At 45.8% G+C, this 15628-nt stretch overlaps 1 protein-coding gene across 1 annotated transcript in view; it reads right to left on the bottom strand.

Annotated features, from left to right (window-relative positions):
* Positions 1 to 10429: 10429 nt before the first annotated feature.
* LOC143767919 (protein kinase C delta type-like) overlaps positions 10430 to 15628 on the bottom strand; it is a 34132-nt gene continuing 28933 nt past the window's right edge. The window contains exons 2-6 of the mRNA XM_077256438.1: positions 13084 to 13334; positions 12827 to 12889; positions 12111 to 12659; positions 11941 to 11984; positions 10430 to 11790 (exon numbers count right to left, since the gene is read on the bottom strand). Of these exons, the coding sequence (XP_077112553.1) occupies positions 11960 to 11984; positions 12111 to 12659; positions 12827 to 12889; positions 13084 to 13334 (888 nt within the window). The 3' untranslated portion in view covers positions 10430 to 11790; positions 11941 to 11959. The remainder of the gene's footprint in view (positions 11791 to 11940; positions 11985 to 12110; positions 12660 to 12826; positions 12890 to 13083; positions 13335 to 15628) is intronic.

Here is a 15628-nt window from a genome sequence, read left to right as displayed (position 1 = left end):
TATTCATTACTGTAATGAGCGGTACCATGTGACCGCTCACTACAGGAAGAAGCTGCCGGCGCCAGGGAACCAAGGACGTGCAGGGACCGCGCCAGGAGCAGATGAGTATGATTATAGCTTCGCTCCCCCTCCCCTGCTGACCCCTGGGTATGACTTGAGTATAAGCTGAGAGGGTTACTTTCAGCCCAAAAAAGTGGGCTGAAAATCTTAGCTTATACTCGAGTATATTCGGTAGTATTCATTAGCCTTCTGACTGAGCACTCCACCTCTTAGCCACAGGTGTTTTAATCGCAGCAGGACCATTACCCCTCCACAGAGAGAGAGATTTTAGTCTAAGAGGAGGATTCACAGTAGGTTCCCATTCAGATGAAGACGTTTATTCTCAGCGAGGAAAGGAAAGTCTAGGTCCTGGTATACGAGAGATGCCTCAATGTGGCTACCAGGTACACATGAATTGGCCAATTTATACGCTAAATGCTCTCATTTTTTCATATTTCTAATGCAGTAATGCAGTTCAATTTTCATGTTTGCATGTTTTTGCTCCGCAGTGTAAGTTTCTTGAATCTGAAAAGGTTGGATTTAAATGTTTGACACACTTATGAGCATCCCTGAAATAAAGGTAGTCTGGTTATTTAGGAAACTTTCCAACTTTGAAGAACAGTTACTAAAACTCAGTTGTAATTTGCATAGTTCTAGGTGTGAATGAGGTTCTGCTGAGGAAAAGACCTCCAATGACAAAAATTGGAATAGATTGTCAACTACCATGATATTGATAACCTATCCCTTGAATAGGACATGACTATAACACATTGGTAATGGTCTGACAACAAGCGCACCCATTGATCAACTTGCCTTCTCCGTTGTGGCCGGATGTAAACTGAATAGAGAGTGGAATATGACAGCTCTGGACACTGTTTAGTGGCAGGTCCCAGGTAGTGATGATCAGCCCCTATACACATGAATAGGAGTGGCAGCTAAATAGTGTACGAAGCGGTTGGTGTTCCACTGTGTACTCAGTCTACATCTGGCCAGAGCTGTGCGATGAGGGTGCCAGGGGTCTGGAAGCTTGCCAGTCTGATACTGGCCTATCCTAAAGATTTCTCATCAATGTCAAAGTAGAAAGCAGCTCATTTTACGAAATAGAAGGCACTATGGGTATTTATGTCCATAAGTCAAGGGGGAGCACAAGTCTTGCTTCAGCATGGTTGCTGTGCTAAAGCATCCTAAAGGAAGAGTCAGACAGGGATCGCAAAGCAATGCTCAGATTGTCCAGCGGCTCTCCTGAGCATAACAGCATGTATTTCTAGGCAGCTGCCACTCTCAGGTCGGGAGAGCCGCCAGCCAGTCCGAGAATTGCGTTGCAAGCCCCGTCCAAGTTATACGGCCGCCTGACTTTTCCCTTATACTGATAAAATCCATTCAATGTTAAGCAGCTGCTGGAAAGCAAATGATAGATTTCATATAATATGGTAAAAATGTGAAATGTGTATATATAAAGTCTAAATCCATGTTAATGATTGTAGAATCCTTTAGAAAGGCAACCATACTTCTCATCTTTTTCACATCTGCAGCTGGAAATTTAAATCAATACTTAAAAAGTGATTTCTAAACACAGACTAGTAAATAAAGTGCAAAGGACACTTGGCTCTAAGTATGCAAGAGATCTTTTAATTTTACTGAAACAACTGACAATGAAAAATAAGAATTTTCTGAGCCTCGATACCTCATTTATCTACATAACACCCATTCAAACAAGTAATGTGTAAAGGCCCCGTCACACATAGCAATTTACCAACGATCACGACCAGCGATACGACCTGGCCGTGATCGTTGGTAAGTCGCTGTGTGGTCGCTGGGGAGCTGTCACACAGACAGCTCTCTCCAGCGACCAACGATCAGGGGAACGACTTCGGCATCGTTGAAACTGTCTTCAACGATGCCGAAGTCCCCCTGCAGCACCCGGGTAACCAGGGTAAACATCGGGTTACTAAGCGCAGGGCCGCGCTTAGTAACCCGATGTTTACCCTGGTTACCAAAAAAAACAAACAGTACATACTCACCATCTGATGTCTGTCAGGTCCCTTGCCGTCTGCTTCCTGCTCTGACTGAGTGCCGCCGTACAGTGAGAGCAGAGCGCAGCGGTGACGTCACCGCTGTGCTGTACTTTCACTTTGCGGCGCTCAGTCAGTGTGGGAAGCAGACGGCAAGGGACCTGACGGACATCAGATGGTGAGTATGTACTGTTTTTTTTTTTTTACATTTACGCTGGTAACCAGGGTAAACATCGGGTTACTAAGCGCGGCCCTGCGCTTAGTAACCCGATGTTTACCCTGGTTACCAGCGAAGACATCGCTGGATCGGTGTCACACACACCGATTCAGCGATGTCAGCGGGACCACAACGACCAAAAAACGGCCCAGGCCATTCCGACACGACCAGCGATCTCACAGCAGGGGCCGGGTCGCTGGTACGTGTCACACATAGCGAGATCGCTACTGAGGTCGCTGTTGCGTCACAAAACTTGTGACTCAGCAGCGATCTCGCTAGCGATCTCGCTATGTGAGACGGGGCCTTAAGTCATGACTTATCTTCACCATAAAAATTGCCATGGTTGCATGATGACATGATTGACGGTTGACATTCTAGATTTTACCAATAGGTCACATGGATGGCTTTCCACCATGAAATGTTTGTAGTCTTGCACTACACTGGGCACAGGGTGGCACGTTGACCTCATTTCCATCACTACTGTAGCCAGCAGTTGGCTTCCATGGTCGCATGCTATCAAAGCTCACTGAGCTTTGCTCATGCAACCTGTCTCACGGCCAAAATTGCCGCAGAGTGTCAGCATCTAACTTGACATGCAGGTTTGAAATCTACAGCGCTGGTCAATTTTATATTGAGTGTGGTTTCAGACAGGGGAGTGCAGTTTGTGTCCAAGTTTTGGAGGGTTTTTGTAAAAGGTTGGGTATCTGTCTGATCTTTCCTTCAGCATATCATCCTGAGACTAATGGTCAGACAGAGAGGACCAATCAGTCTCTGGCACAAATCTTGTGATGTCTAACCACAGCTCGGCAGGACTATTCGTGTTCCTCTTTTCCTGTGGCTGAATTTGCTTTTAATAATCACATTAATCAGTCCACGGGCACCTCCCCTTCTGTAATTATGGGTTTCACCCTCATTTTGGGGAATTTTCCTGACTGGATTCAGGGTGTCCCGGGGCTGATCTAGCTGTTCAACCGTTGGGGGAGGTGTGGCAGGAGGTTCAGAGGAACGTTGGGGAGGCTCAGGGGAGGTATAAATTCTTTGCTGACAAAAGACGATCTGTGGGGCCAGTATTCCGGGTTGGGGATAATGTATGGTTGTCCACCAGGAATATTAAGCTTAAAGTTCCTTCGGTTAAGTTGGGGCCCAAGTTCATTGACCCTTATGAGATTATGGAGGTAGACAACCCTGTAGCCTTCCATTTGCGCCTTTCTCCATCACTATGGATCCCCAACGTGTTCCATAAAGCTCTTTTGAAACCATTGGGGTCTTCCTCAGGGGATGCTCCATCTCCACGGCCACCTATTTCAGTGGATGATCAGAGTGAGTATGCGGTAGAACGGATTGTGGATTCTCACATGATCCGTAGCTCACTCCAATATCTAGTTAATTTGAAGGGTTACGGTCCTGAGGCTCGGTCCTGGGTTCCGGCGCGATTGGTCCATGTGGATCGGTTGATCCAGGCCTTTCATGCTCGGTATCCTGGGAAACCTGGGGGTCCGGTGCCCCCCCCCCCCCCTTGAGAGGGTACTGTCATGATCCAGGTCGGGGTTTGCTTCTTGCTTTTCTTTCCCCAGTCTGGTTATGGTGGCGTTAACTTTTCCTGCCTCTCTTTGGTTCATGGGTGGCTATTTATTGGTGCCATTTCTGATAGCATGTGTCAGTGATAGTTCCAGTCTCTGGCTTGAGCAGCTAACCTGTACACCCTAGTGATCCTTCTGCCTCTGACTATCCGTATTTATGTCTGACCCGTTCCCTATCCCTGACTTAGTGTGTGTTTGGTGGTTTCATACAGTGTATGACTCGGCTTGAATTCTGAACCCTGCTTCCAGCTTTCCATCTCTGTTATTACGCTTCCCATCTTGGATCCTGTGCTACCGTCTGGTTCCGACTTCAGGCTTGTCCCTGACCTCGTGCATTGCTATGACCTCTGGTACTTCGTCTTCCTGTTTGTTGCTGACCAGCCTGTCTGACTTCTCTGCCGCCTCCTAGTGGCGCTACACACTTTGCACTGTGGTGCTACACGGTGAATGCTACGTTTTTCCCCTTACATGCGCCCCGTGGTGGAGGTTGCATGCAACTGCCTTGCAGTTACCTTACAGCAATATGGTACAGAGGATGGCTGCCAGTATTTTGATCAAAGAATATTAGTGGGCAGACATCATATACTTGTTATCCGGCTAGATGTTGGCTAAATAAGCACATCACCATGTAAAAAGTAACAAGTACATATTACCTGAAGTGACATGATGCAGAAGATGGTTGCCAAATGAAGACCACAGCGTCCCTACTCACACCTCATCGGAAACAGCTGCTCTAATGATCTGGCAAAAGTTCATCTTCTAAAGATCTATGACCTGATTCATCAAGGTGGCCTTGATGAACTGGGCACAGGAGTAAGATGTGCCAAATTAAATTATAGCAGGAGCCCACGGCAAAGCCTCCTCATGGCCGAGCACCTAATTTTGCGGTATTTCAAGAAACATTTACTCCATAAAACTGGTGTAAACTACTTAATTAGTTGATTACTTGATGGGTCTATTAATGTCTTCTTTATCATTTAACAGTTTAAATAAAGTGGATGTGATTTCATTAAAATGAAAAATGTATATAAAAAACTGCAATTGCATAAAGTGCAGAATCCTGAAATTTATGCACTAAAAAAAAAAAAAACATTAAAAACCGCTGCTTCAAATTAGCACCAAAGCGCAGCAAAAATGGAAAATCAGAGCAGATTGCTTCGGCACATTTTCCCAATACCTGCAAAAAAAAACACAGCGGGAAAACAAACATTTTTGCTGCTGTTATAGATTGATGCAATGTGATGGTGAATTGGAGCTGAATATATATAGCTAATAAAAAATAAAACACAAGATCGAGATAAATTGAAACAAAAGAAGTTCCAGACCATAGGAAATATATAATGGCTCGCAGATATACTACGGATACCAGAAAGGGACAATCCATGGGCGGACATACCGCCTGTTCAACCTGTGCAGCTGCACAGGGGCCCGGAGGCTCCAGGGGGCCCCTGCAGGCAGGGCCAGCGTTAGGGGCAGGCAGCTGCCTAGGTCCTCGCTCCCCCAGGGGTCCCCAGCTAGTGGCACATCACGCAGCTGCTATGGGGCCCCTGTGAGGCAGGGGGGCCCGCCTGCCGCCAGCGCTGACTCCATCGCCGCATTTAACTATACCGGCGTCTGCCGGTACAGTTCAAAGCATTGATGGAGGAGAGAGCGTCAGCTGACGCTCCCTCTCTCATCATTCCCCGCTCTGCCTCTGACAGACACTGCCGCGCACTCACTGTGTGCCGGCAGGAGCAGGAACTGGAAGCAGCGCGGGCATGAGGAGAGGTGAGGAGTGTGCTGTGTTGTTGTTTTTTTTAAACTCTATAACAGTGAGTACTGGACTGTGGGGCCATTCTGGGGGGGAGAGCTGCGCTGTATACTATGAGGCAGTGTGCTGTATACCATGAGGCTGTGTGCTGTATACCATGAGGCTGTGTGCTGTATACCATGAGGCTGCTCTGTATACTATGAGGCTGCGCTGTATACTATGAGGCTGCGCTGTATACTATGAGGCTGCGCTGTATACTATGCGGTCAGTGCTGTATACTATGCGGGCTGTGGTGTATACTATGTGGGCTGTGTTGTATACTAAGGTGGGTACATTATATGTTATCTTCTATGGGGGAGGCTGTGTTATATACTATGGGGGGTGCATTATATTCTATGGGGAAGGCTGTGTTACATACTATGGGGGGCTGCATTATATTCTGTGGGGGCTACATTATATTCTATGGGGAGGTGGACTGTATTATATTCCATGGGGGGCTACATTATATTCTATGGGGGGGCTGTATTAGATTTTATGAGGGAGGATTGCATCATACTCTTTGATGGGGCTACATTATATTCTATGGGGAGGTGGGCTGTATTATATTCTATGGGGGGGTTGTATGTTTGGTAGTTTTTGTTACCCCTGTTCGTATTATCTTGTTAGTCTGGTTGGTATATTACGGTGCACTATTAATCACCTCCTTCCTGCGTGCGGTAAGGGTGCAGACTGAGGGTGGAGCTAAGGCAAGGTATGTGGCTGCAGCAACTTCATCATCAGAAGTAACCTGGGGAACAGGGCAAGCTAGGGGCCCCTAGTGTTAGGGACAGGGAATGAGCCCCTGGTCCCAGGACACCCGACAACAGAGTTGTGACAAATACACTCCTCAGTCCTCCAAATAGTATAGTACACTAATTTTAGTCCTCAATATTGTATAATGCACCCCCCATAGTCCTTCATGTAGTGCAATCCACCCCATAGTTCTTCATATAGTATAATGCATTCCCCATAGCCTTCCATACAGTATAATGCAGGTTCCATATAGTATAATGCACTTCCCATAGTACGATAGAGTGTAATGCAGCCCCCATAAAGGATAATGCACTCCATAGTCATAGTCATTGATAGAGTATGATGGAGCCCCCTCGGAGTATAATGCATCCCCCCCTCAGAGTATAATGCAGCCACTACATAGAGTATAATGTAGGCACCCCATAGAGCAGTGTTCCCCAACTCTGGTCCTCAAGAGCCACCAACAGGTCATGTTTTCAGGATTTCCTTAATATTGAAGAGGTAATAATTGCATCACCTGCACAGGCAATAATTCCATCACTTGTGCAATACTAAGGAAAACCTGAAAACATGACCTGTTGGTGGCTCTGAGGACTGGAGTTGGGGAACACTGCCATAGCGTATAATGCAGCCACCCCATAGAGTATCATGTAGCCCAACTGTCCTGCAGTATTATGGCTGCACGTACTCACTAATATATGAAAAAAAATACAATACTCACCTCTCCTCCTAGTTCCCCCGCTGCTGCAGAGCGTCTCAGCAGCTCCACTGCCCGGCATAGCATGGTGCGCGATTAATTGACGTCATCGCGTACCCACTGCATCAGAAATAGAGGGGAATGATGGGAGAGGGAGCTTCAGATGACGCTCTCTCCTCTATCATTGCTTTCAACTGTATCGGCATCCCCTGACCCACGGATCCCATAGTGGCCTCATGGTGTGCCGGTATTAGCGGCTGCGTGGTATGCCGCTATTAACGGTATACCACTGGCTGGGGGCCCCTGGAGGAGTGAGGGTACTAGGCAGATGCCAAGTCTGCCTACCCCTAATGCTGACCATGGATCTATGAGAGCTTTATGGCACCTCTGTAACAGTGGTAATGTGAGGGGATGTGTCATTACACCATGTACTGTTCAGGGTGTATGAAAGCTTAGTGATGTCCCCTGTAGGAGCGATAATGGCGGCCATTTTGATTGTCATCCTTTATTTCCAGATACAGATCACTAGGAAATGACACAAAAGCTGTTACTATCACATCTCTTGCTGTGGACGCCTCTCTGCAGGGGATTCTCCTTCTTCCTTAATCTTTTCTGGAGGATCTAATCAGACTGGCTGTCTATGATATGGGGGTCTGGTATAGGAAACCCATTCTTCTCTGTCCTGTTAGGAAGTTCTGAGGTAATAGAGGATGGAGCGGCTCAGTGTTCTCATTTATTAGCGGAAATGGAGCAAGGCCCCAGAGTCTCCTGCTCTGGACCTGACACTCCCAGGAATCAGAGCAATTACCTGATTTATCCCCATTGGATATAACGATATTGGGGCTCATCCAGCTTTATCTCATGTGTGACATTGATCCCCAAACTCCAGTCCTCACGGCCCCAACACATCATGGTGTCAGGATTTCCTTCATTTTGCACTGAGGATGGAATTATTATCGAGGCCTCAGAAGCTGCCACAGGTTCTCTCCCCCGAGAAATACAAAGGAAATCCTGACACCATGATGTGTTGGGGCCGTGAGGCCTGGAGTGTGGGGGATACTGCTGTATGCGCCCACCAGACATAGGGGGCAGTATAATAATGACTACATGGCCGAGCAATGGAGTAAAGACAACACAAAGGTATAGGGGTAAAAAGATTTTATTTATAGATGAGGTTATTATATATTATATATCATGCATATGTGTAAATTATTCATCTATCAGACTAAATCTATCTATGGGCCGTATTGGTCCAGAGGAAGGCGAAAACCCCCTGTGAGGAATCGGCCAATTATCCTCATATTAGGGGAAAAATTCCTTCCTGACCCCAAATATGGCGATCAGAATGAATCCCAGGATCAAGGGCTCATAGCTAAGGTGTATACGTAAGTTTAATGTAAAAAATATATATTATTTAAAATTATTATTATATTATTATTATATAAATGTTTATTATATAAAAATATAAAAGTAATTTCTATTTTTCGGCTAATTTACGTTTATATTTGTGTCAACTATATTATTGTAAATCCAAAATATATTATTATTTTACATAAATTATATATTTTTTATTATACATAAGAAGCTACTTATTTATTCTATTTTCCTAAACCTATCTATGGGCCGTGTTGGTCCAGAGGAAGGCGAAAACCCCCTGTGAGGAATCGGCCAATTATCATATCACGGGGGAAAATTCCTTCCTGACCCCAAATAAAGTATGGCAGTCAAAATAAATCCCAGGATCAAGGGCTGATAATGAACCGATGAGATTAAAGTAAAAAAATGTGTTGTATTATTTTTTTCCTACTAATCTGGTAGCATGTTTGGACTAATTTATGTCTATATTTGGTTAGGAAACATTTTTTCAACTAATAATATTTTATTTTGTATCTTTTTTTATGCTCTAAAAGTGTGCACTTACTTATTAACCTATGACACTAAATGTATGTATCGGCCGTGTTGATCCAGAGGAAGGCGAAAACCCCCTGTGAGGAATCGGCCAATTATCCTCATATCAGGGGGAAAAATTCCTTCCTGACCCCAAATATGGCGATCAGAATGAATCCCAAGATCAAAGGCTGATACCTAACCTGTGTAATGTACCTAACCTGTGTAATATACCTGTCATGTAAAATAATATACCGTATATACTCGAGTATAAGCCGAGATTTTCAGCCCAAATTTTTGGGCTGAAAGTGCCCCTCTCGGCTTATACTCGAGTCACGGTCGGCGGTGGGGTCGGCGGGTGAGGGGGAGAGGGCGCTGAGGCATACTCACCTAGTCCCGGCGCTCCTGGCGCTCCCCCTGCCTGTCACACTGTCTTCGGGTGCCGCAGCTCTTCCCCTGTTCAGTGGTCACGTGGGACCGCTCATTAGACAAATGAATATGGACTCCACTCCCATAGGGGTGGAGCCGCATAGTCATTTCTCTAATCAGCTGTGCCAGTGACCGCTGACAGAGGAAGAGCTGCAGCACCCGAAGACAGTGTGACAGGCAGGGGGAGAGCCGGGACTAGGTGCGTATTTTATATTCACCTGTCCACGTTCCACCCACCGGGCGCCGCTCCGTCTTCCCGTCCTCTTGCTCTGACTGTTCAGGTCAGAGGGCGCGATGACGCATATAGTGTGCGCGCCGCCCTCTGCCTGATCAGTCAGTGCAGAGAGACGCCGGGACGGGACGCTGAGGAGCTGCAAGCAAGAGAGGTGAGTATGTGTTTTTTTTTTTTTATTGCAGCAGCAGCGTTATATATGGCACAGATTTATGTGGAGTATCTATGGGGCAACGGTGCAGAGGATTGTATATATGGCACAGATTTATATGGCACATCTATGGGGCAACGGTGCAGAGCACTATATATGGCACAGATTTATATGGCACATCTATGGGGCAACGGTGCAGAGCACTATACATGGCACAGATTTATATGGCACATCTATGGGGCAACAGTGCAGAGCATTATATATGGCACAGATTTATATGGCACATCTATGGGGCAACGGTGCAGAGCATTATATATGGCACAGATTTATATGGCACATCTATGGGGCAACGGTGCAGAGCATTATATATGGCACAGATTTATATGGCACATCTATGGGGCAACGGTGCAGAGCACTATACATGGCACAGATTTATATGGCACATCTATGGGGCAACGGTGCAGAGCATTATATATGGCACAGATTTATATGGCACATCTGTGGGGCAACAGTGCAGAGCTTTATATGTGGCACAGATTTATATGGCACATCTATGGGGCAACAGTGCAGAGCATTATATATGGCACAGATTTATATGGCACATCTATGGGGCAACGGTGCAGAGCACTATACATGGCACAGATTTATATGGCACATCTATGGGGCAACAGTGCAGAGCATTATATATGGCACAGATTTATATGGCACATCTATGGGGCAACGGTGCAGAGCATTATATATGGCACAGATTTATATGGCACATCTATGGGGCAACAATGAACAGTGCAGAGCATATATGGCACTGCTTTATAAGGAGCATCTATGGGGCAATAATGAACAGTGCAGAGCATATATGGCACTGCTTTATATGGAGCATCTATGGGGCCATAATGAACGGTGCAGAGCATTGTATATGGGGCATCTATGGGGCCATAATGAATGGTGCAGAGCAATGGCACAGCTTTATAAGGAGCATCTATGGGGCCATAATGAACGGTGCAGAGCATTCTATATGGCACAGCTATATATGGAGCATCTATGGGGCAATAATCAACGGTATGGAGCATTATATATGGCACAGCTTTATATGGAACCTCCTTTGGGGCAATAATGAACGGTATGGAGCATCTATTTTTATTTTTGAAATTCACTGGTAGCTGCTGTATTTTCCACCCTAGGCTTATACTCGAGTCAATAAGTTTTCCCAGTTTTTTGTGGCAAAATTAGGGGGGTCGGCTTATACTCGGGTCGGCTTATACTCGAGTATATACGGTATATGTTTCTTTACTTGGACTAATTATTATTTATAGGAACTATTTTTTCTTTTAAAGAAAGAACATTTTATTTTATTATAACTTTTTTTGTGCTACTAGTGTGTGATTCTACTTATTAATCTATTATACTAAACCTATTTAAGGCCGTGTAGATCCAGAGGAAGGCGAAAACCCCCTATGAGGAATGGCCCAATTGTCCTCATATTAGGGGGAAAAATTCCTTCCTGACCCCAAATATGGCGATCAGATTAAATCTCAGGATTAGAAGCCGATCTATGTCCTACATCTATGTGCTGATATGTACTGTGTGCTATGTGTGTGCCTGTACTGATGATGTAGTGTGGGGACCTGCACTGACCATGTAGTGTGGGTGATGTGTGATGGGTGCAATACTTACCAGGCCTGTGCTAAGGTGAGTTCAGGGATAATGGTCGCTCCTCACATGCTGCTGCTCAGCGGCCCCAGGACTGAAAGGTGCGACTATTGTTCCTGAACTCACCAGATGGAAACTTAGCACAGGCCGCTCCTGGGGTAGAAGATCTTCGGGCTGGAGGGATGTTAGATGCCAGCCCAGGAGGTCAAGGGTCTGGGGCAGCAATGGCAGTGGTCCGGCATGAAGATGGTATAGAGAGAGATGATGTTGAAGGGCAGCCGAGGTGACATACAGCAGCAGCGACGTGAGGCACGGGTCAGGAGGCATGAAGTTCTGGGCAGTTGGCACGGGTTCATCCTGCAAGACATAAGAGGAAGACAGGAAATCTATCTACCGGATCTTATGTTATATTAGGGGAATGGTCTTTATAATGAACCATTCTGCTATATAACATCAGATGCAATGTACTGACATAATAGGTGTCCTGTGTGTACATCGGTCACTCACCAGATGGTCGTGAATTCTTTCACAGTCCAGATCTTTTCATCCACCTAAGAAAAATAGAAACATAAAGTCACTGTCAGAAAAAGTGAAAAAAGGTAAGATCGATGATGATGATTACCACAATGAGAGAACAGCACCTGATGAGTGTTATCCCCAGAGGAGGAGATACTTACTGGGTCCAGCTTGGTGACACGAACGTAAATCCGGCCACGGGGTGAAGGACTGTGTGCTCCGGCCACTGCAGATGGTGGTTCTCCAGAACTGGCCTGAATGGTGTAAATGGTGGCTCTACTCTCCTTTCCTCCAGATCCTCCCAGCCGATGGTGGTAAAGAATGGATGCTCTCTAATGTTCCCGCTCACACCCAGGCGTGTCTGAGGGTCTTTGCGCAGCAGCTTCTTGATGAGATGTTTCACGTCAGCATCAAGCCAAGTTGGAAATTTTGGCTTCTCGATGATGGATTTGAAAGCCATTTGCTTGACGGGGCCGTTGTAAAATGGATATCGCCCTGCTGCCATCCTGGACACCACAATCCCCAGGCTCCACCAGTCCACTGCTGCGCCATACCGTTTTCTACGATGCACCTCAGGGGCCATGTAATTGAAAGTGCCCGTCACTCCAGAGATGTTTTTGGAGGAGGAGACGCCATCTTGGGCAAGCCCAAGGTCGATGATACGGATGTGGCCATCTGCATCCAACATGATGTTATCCGGCTTTATGTCACTGCAATGAAAGAAGAAAACAAAATAAGAAATCTGTCCAGTGATACAAGAGATGGAAAATGGGTCACTACAAAATACGGCAGAATAGGCGGCAGGACACCAGGGAAGCCGGGGGCCATATCTACAGCTTGTAAAGGGGACACAGAGAAGGAGGAAAGTTCTGCTTACCGGTGGACGATGTTGTGTCCGTGGAGGAACTGGAGGCCACTTACCATCTCTGCTGTGTAGAATCTGATGGAGAGAACAGAGTGCAGAATCAATGTCATGAAATCCTTCTCTGGCAATCCCCAAATACCATGGCACCCCACCTCCTGCTTCCAGCACCCTAAATATATGCCCTGCCAGTGCTCCCCTAGCTGCACCCCGACCTCAGGTTTTTTCCGTTTCTCTTAGTTCTCTTTTAGGTACATTCTCTGCTTTCTCACCTCACATTGCCGATGTTCAAGCAGCCGCACATCCTGATCAAATCCTCCACGCTGCCACCGGACAGGTACTCCATGATGAAATATGCCCTGTGCTGAGACTGGTGTGCGGCATAGAGGTGGCACAGGAATGGGCAGTGTCTGGCCGCCAGGAGTATCCGCCGCTCTCTCAAGATGGTGTCCTCGTTGTCCATTTTGGTGATCATTTTGACGGCCACATTGATGTTACTGGCGGGGACAGATGCCAGGACCACCTGAAAAACACAAATGGAGAATACTTAGAAGGTGTCTGCAGGGGTGGAAGGATCAGGATTTTATAGTCCACAAGGCGCATGATAAAACTGAGTGATCGCTCAGTCTGCTAGTGACCAGGACCATATAGAGGAGCAGATCTATCAGAACAATGCACTGCCTGCTCCATGGATGGGCTATGGAGAGGTCTTAATAAATATTCGTCATTTAGTTCATAAAACAATAATACACATTAAAATATTTAACTTTGTAATACATTTTATCAGCCAAATCGGCTTCTTTCTCCGCCAGGACTGATTTTTTATTTTCAAAATTCTATGTACCTGGGTAAACTCTGTATTTAGTGAAGACAGATTGTTACATTACTGAGGGGAGATGACAGTTGGTGCTGATAATATTCTATGCAGAAGAGAGGGGGGAGGAGGAGGGAGGAGTTTTGCATTTAGCCCCTCCTCTCCACTACATAGAATATTATCAGCACCAACTGTCATCTCCTCTCAGTAATGTAACAATCTGTCTTCACTAAATACAGAGTTTACCCAGAAATTGAGAATATAGAATATGAAAAATCAGTCTTGGAGGAGAAAGAAGATTTATCTGATTAGAACTATTACAAAGCTGCTTATTTTCATGTTTGCTATTGATTTATGAAATAAAAATTAAAATGACGATGACTTTTTAAAGGGTTTTCCTCTGTTACCATATGGAAATAAACAGAGTAAGCATTAGTAGAGGCATTGAGTTGGCATTAGTATGGTCCAAATATCATTGATTATCTAGATTTAATAAAAGCACAGAGACAAATGTATGTACAATATGGCAGCCTGATAGGAGAAAAAAATAATGTCCCCTGCCCTCTACAGCTGTGACCCCTGAGATGAACCCTCCAGTATAGAAGAATACCAGGTTAAAGCAGCACTAGCCCTAACTATGGTGATGTCTTATACCTCATCTCACAGAAGGACACTACAATGAGCAATAACAAAGCAAGACATGGCTGATAACAGAGAACAATACATAGGGATATATGAAAAATCTCAGATTTCAAATAAATAACAAATATGTAGGCCTTACTTTGCCAAAGGCACCTCTACCTAGGACCTGGTGGATGTTGAAGCGGCTGATGTTAAGCCTGGCATAGGGGCCGGATGATAAAGGGTCTCCGCTGCATCCAGGTGTTGGCTCCTCCAATCCGCTGTTGTCTCGTCTCCTTTTCTTCTTTAATCCGGTCACGCTGTCCTCTTCCCTCTTCCCTCTTCCCCTCGCGCCTCTTCTCCTCGCTCTCTTCTCCTCGTCCAGTAGTCGCCATTCTCCGTAATCCCTTCCCGCCTGTAGACCTCGGTCCAATCACTTCAGCCGACAGTTGAAAGTAAACGGCAGTTGGGCGTGTGCAGGTGACCAGAGGTCAGAGGTGACGGAACCCTCAGGTGGCTCCTGCCAGGCAGCGGCTCCTGGCCCTGCTCTGCCCCATACACTGTGATGTGGGCATCATGGGTGACAGTTTAGAGTCCAGAGGAACGGCAGAGAACTTCATGGCGACTTCCAGTGGTTAATTTATTAGATTATTAATCCCTCTATGTGTTTCTTCATAGTTCCATTTTATAACTTACATTATTTTTGTATTGTAAAGTTAATATTTTTATTAGTTTTTCTATGTTTCTTATCACATATTTCCTCGATGTCCCATTTCCCTTTATCATTTCTCCCAAGAGTCTATTCCACCAAAGTGGTGCGCACCTATTACCCCCAGTGCCACCCAGCCGGCTCTACTGCACCTCATGGACAGAATGCACGGAGCTGTAAACTCTTCCTGAGCTTTTATATTCTCTGTATAACCAACACTTTCTACCAATTATTACCTCTTACCAGGAATATGGTGATATTGGGGCAGTATATAATAAAGCCATCAGTGCTATATATAATACAGGTTGTACCATTCCCAATAACCCATCACATGTGATTTACAGTACTGTGGCCACTCTAGATATTATCTTGTGAAGGTGTTATAGCATGTTGCCAGCCACAATGCCTTTGATCATTTAACCACCCCCTGGTGTGCTGGCCCCAGCTGCCAAATTATCCCCACCCTGGTCCCACAATCTATCTCTCATGACCCAGTACTGGACTATAAATGTAGAACCATCCTTAGGGGTGCACGCAAGTGGGGGTGCATGCATCACAGAAGCAAAGCGTCACGGAAGATAAGCGTCGTGATACAGCAGTTATTTCATGGCAGTTAGTCAGGGCAGGAGTCAGGTAACCCACACTCTGTTCTCCCTTCTATCCATGTGCTTCA

Source organism: Ranitomeya variabilis, chromosome 4, assembly GCF_051348905.1.
Source record: "Ranitomeya variabilis isolate aRanVar5 chromosome 4, aRanVar5.hap1, whole genome shotgun sequence".
Lineage (NCBI taxonomy): Eukaryota > Metazoa > Chordata > Amphibia > Anura > Dendrobatidae > Ranitomeya > Ranitomeya variabilis.
Note: the sequence above shows the minus strand (reverse complement) of the source record. Positions and strands in the feature narration are given on the sequence as shown.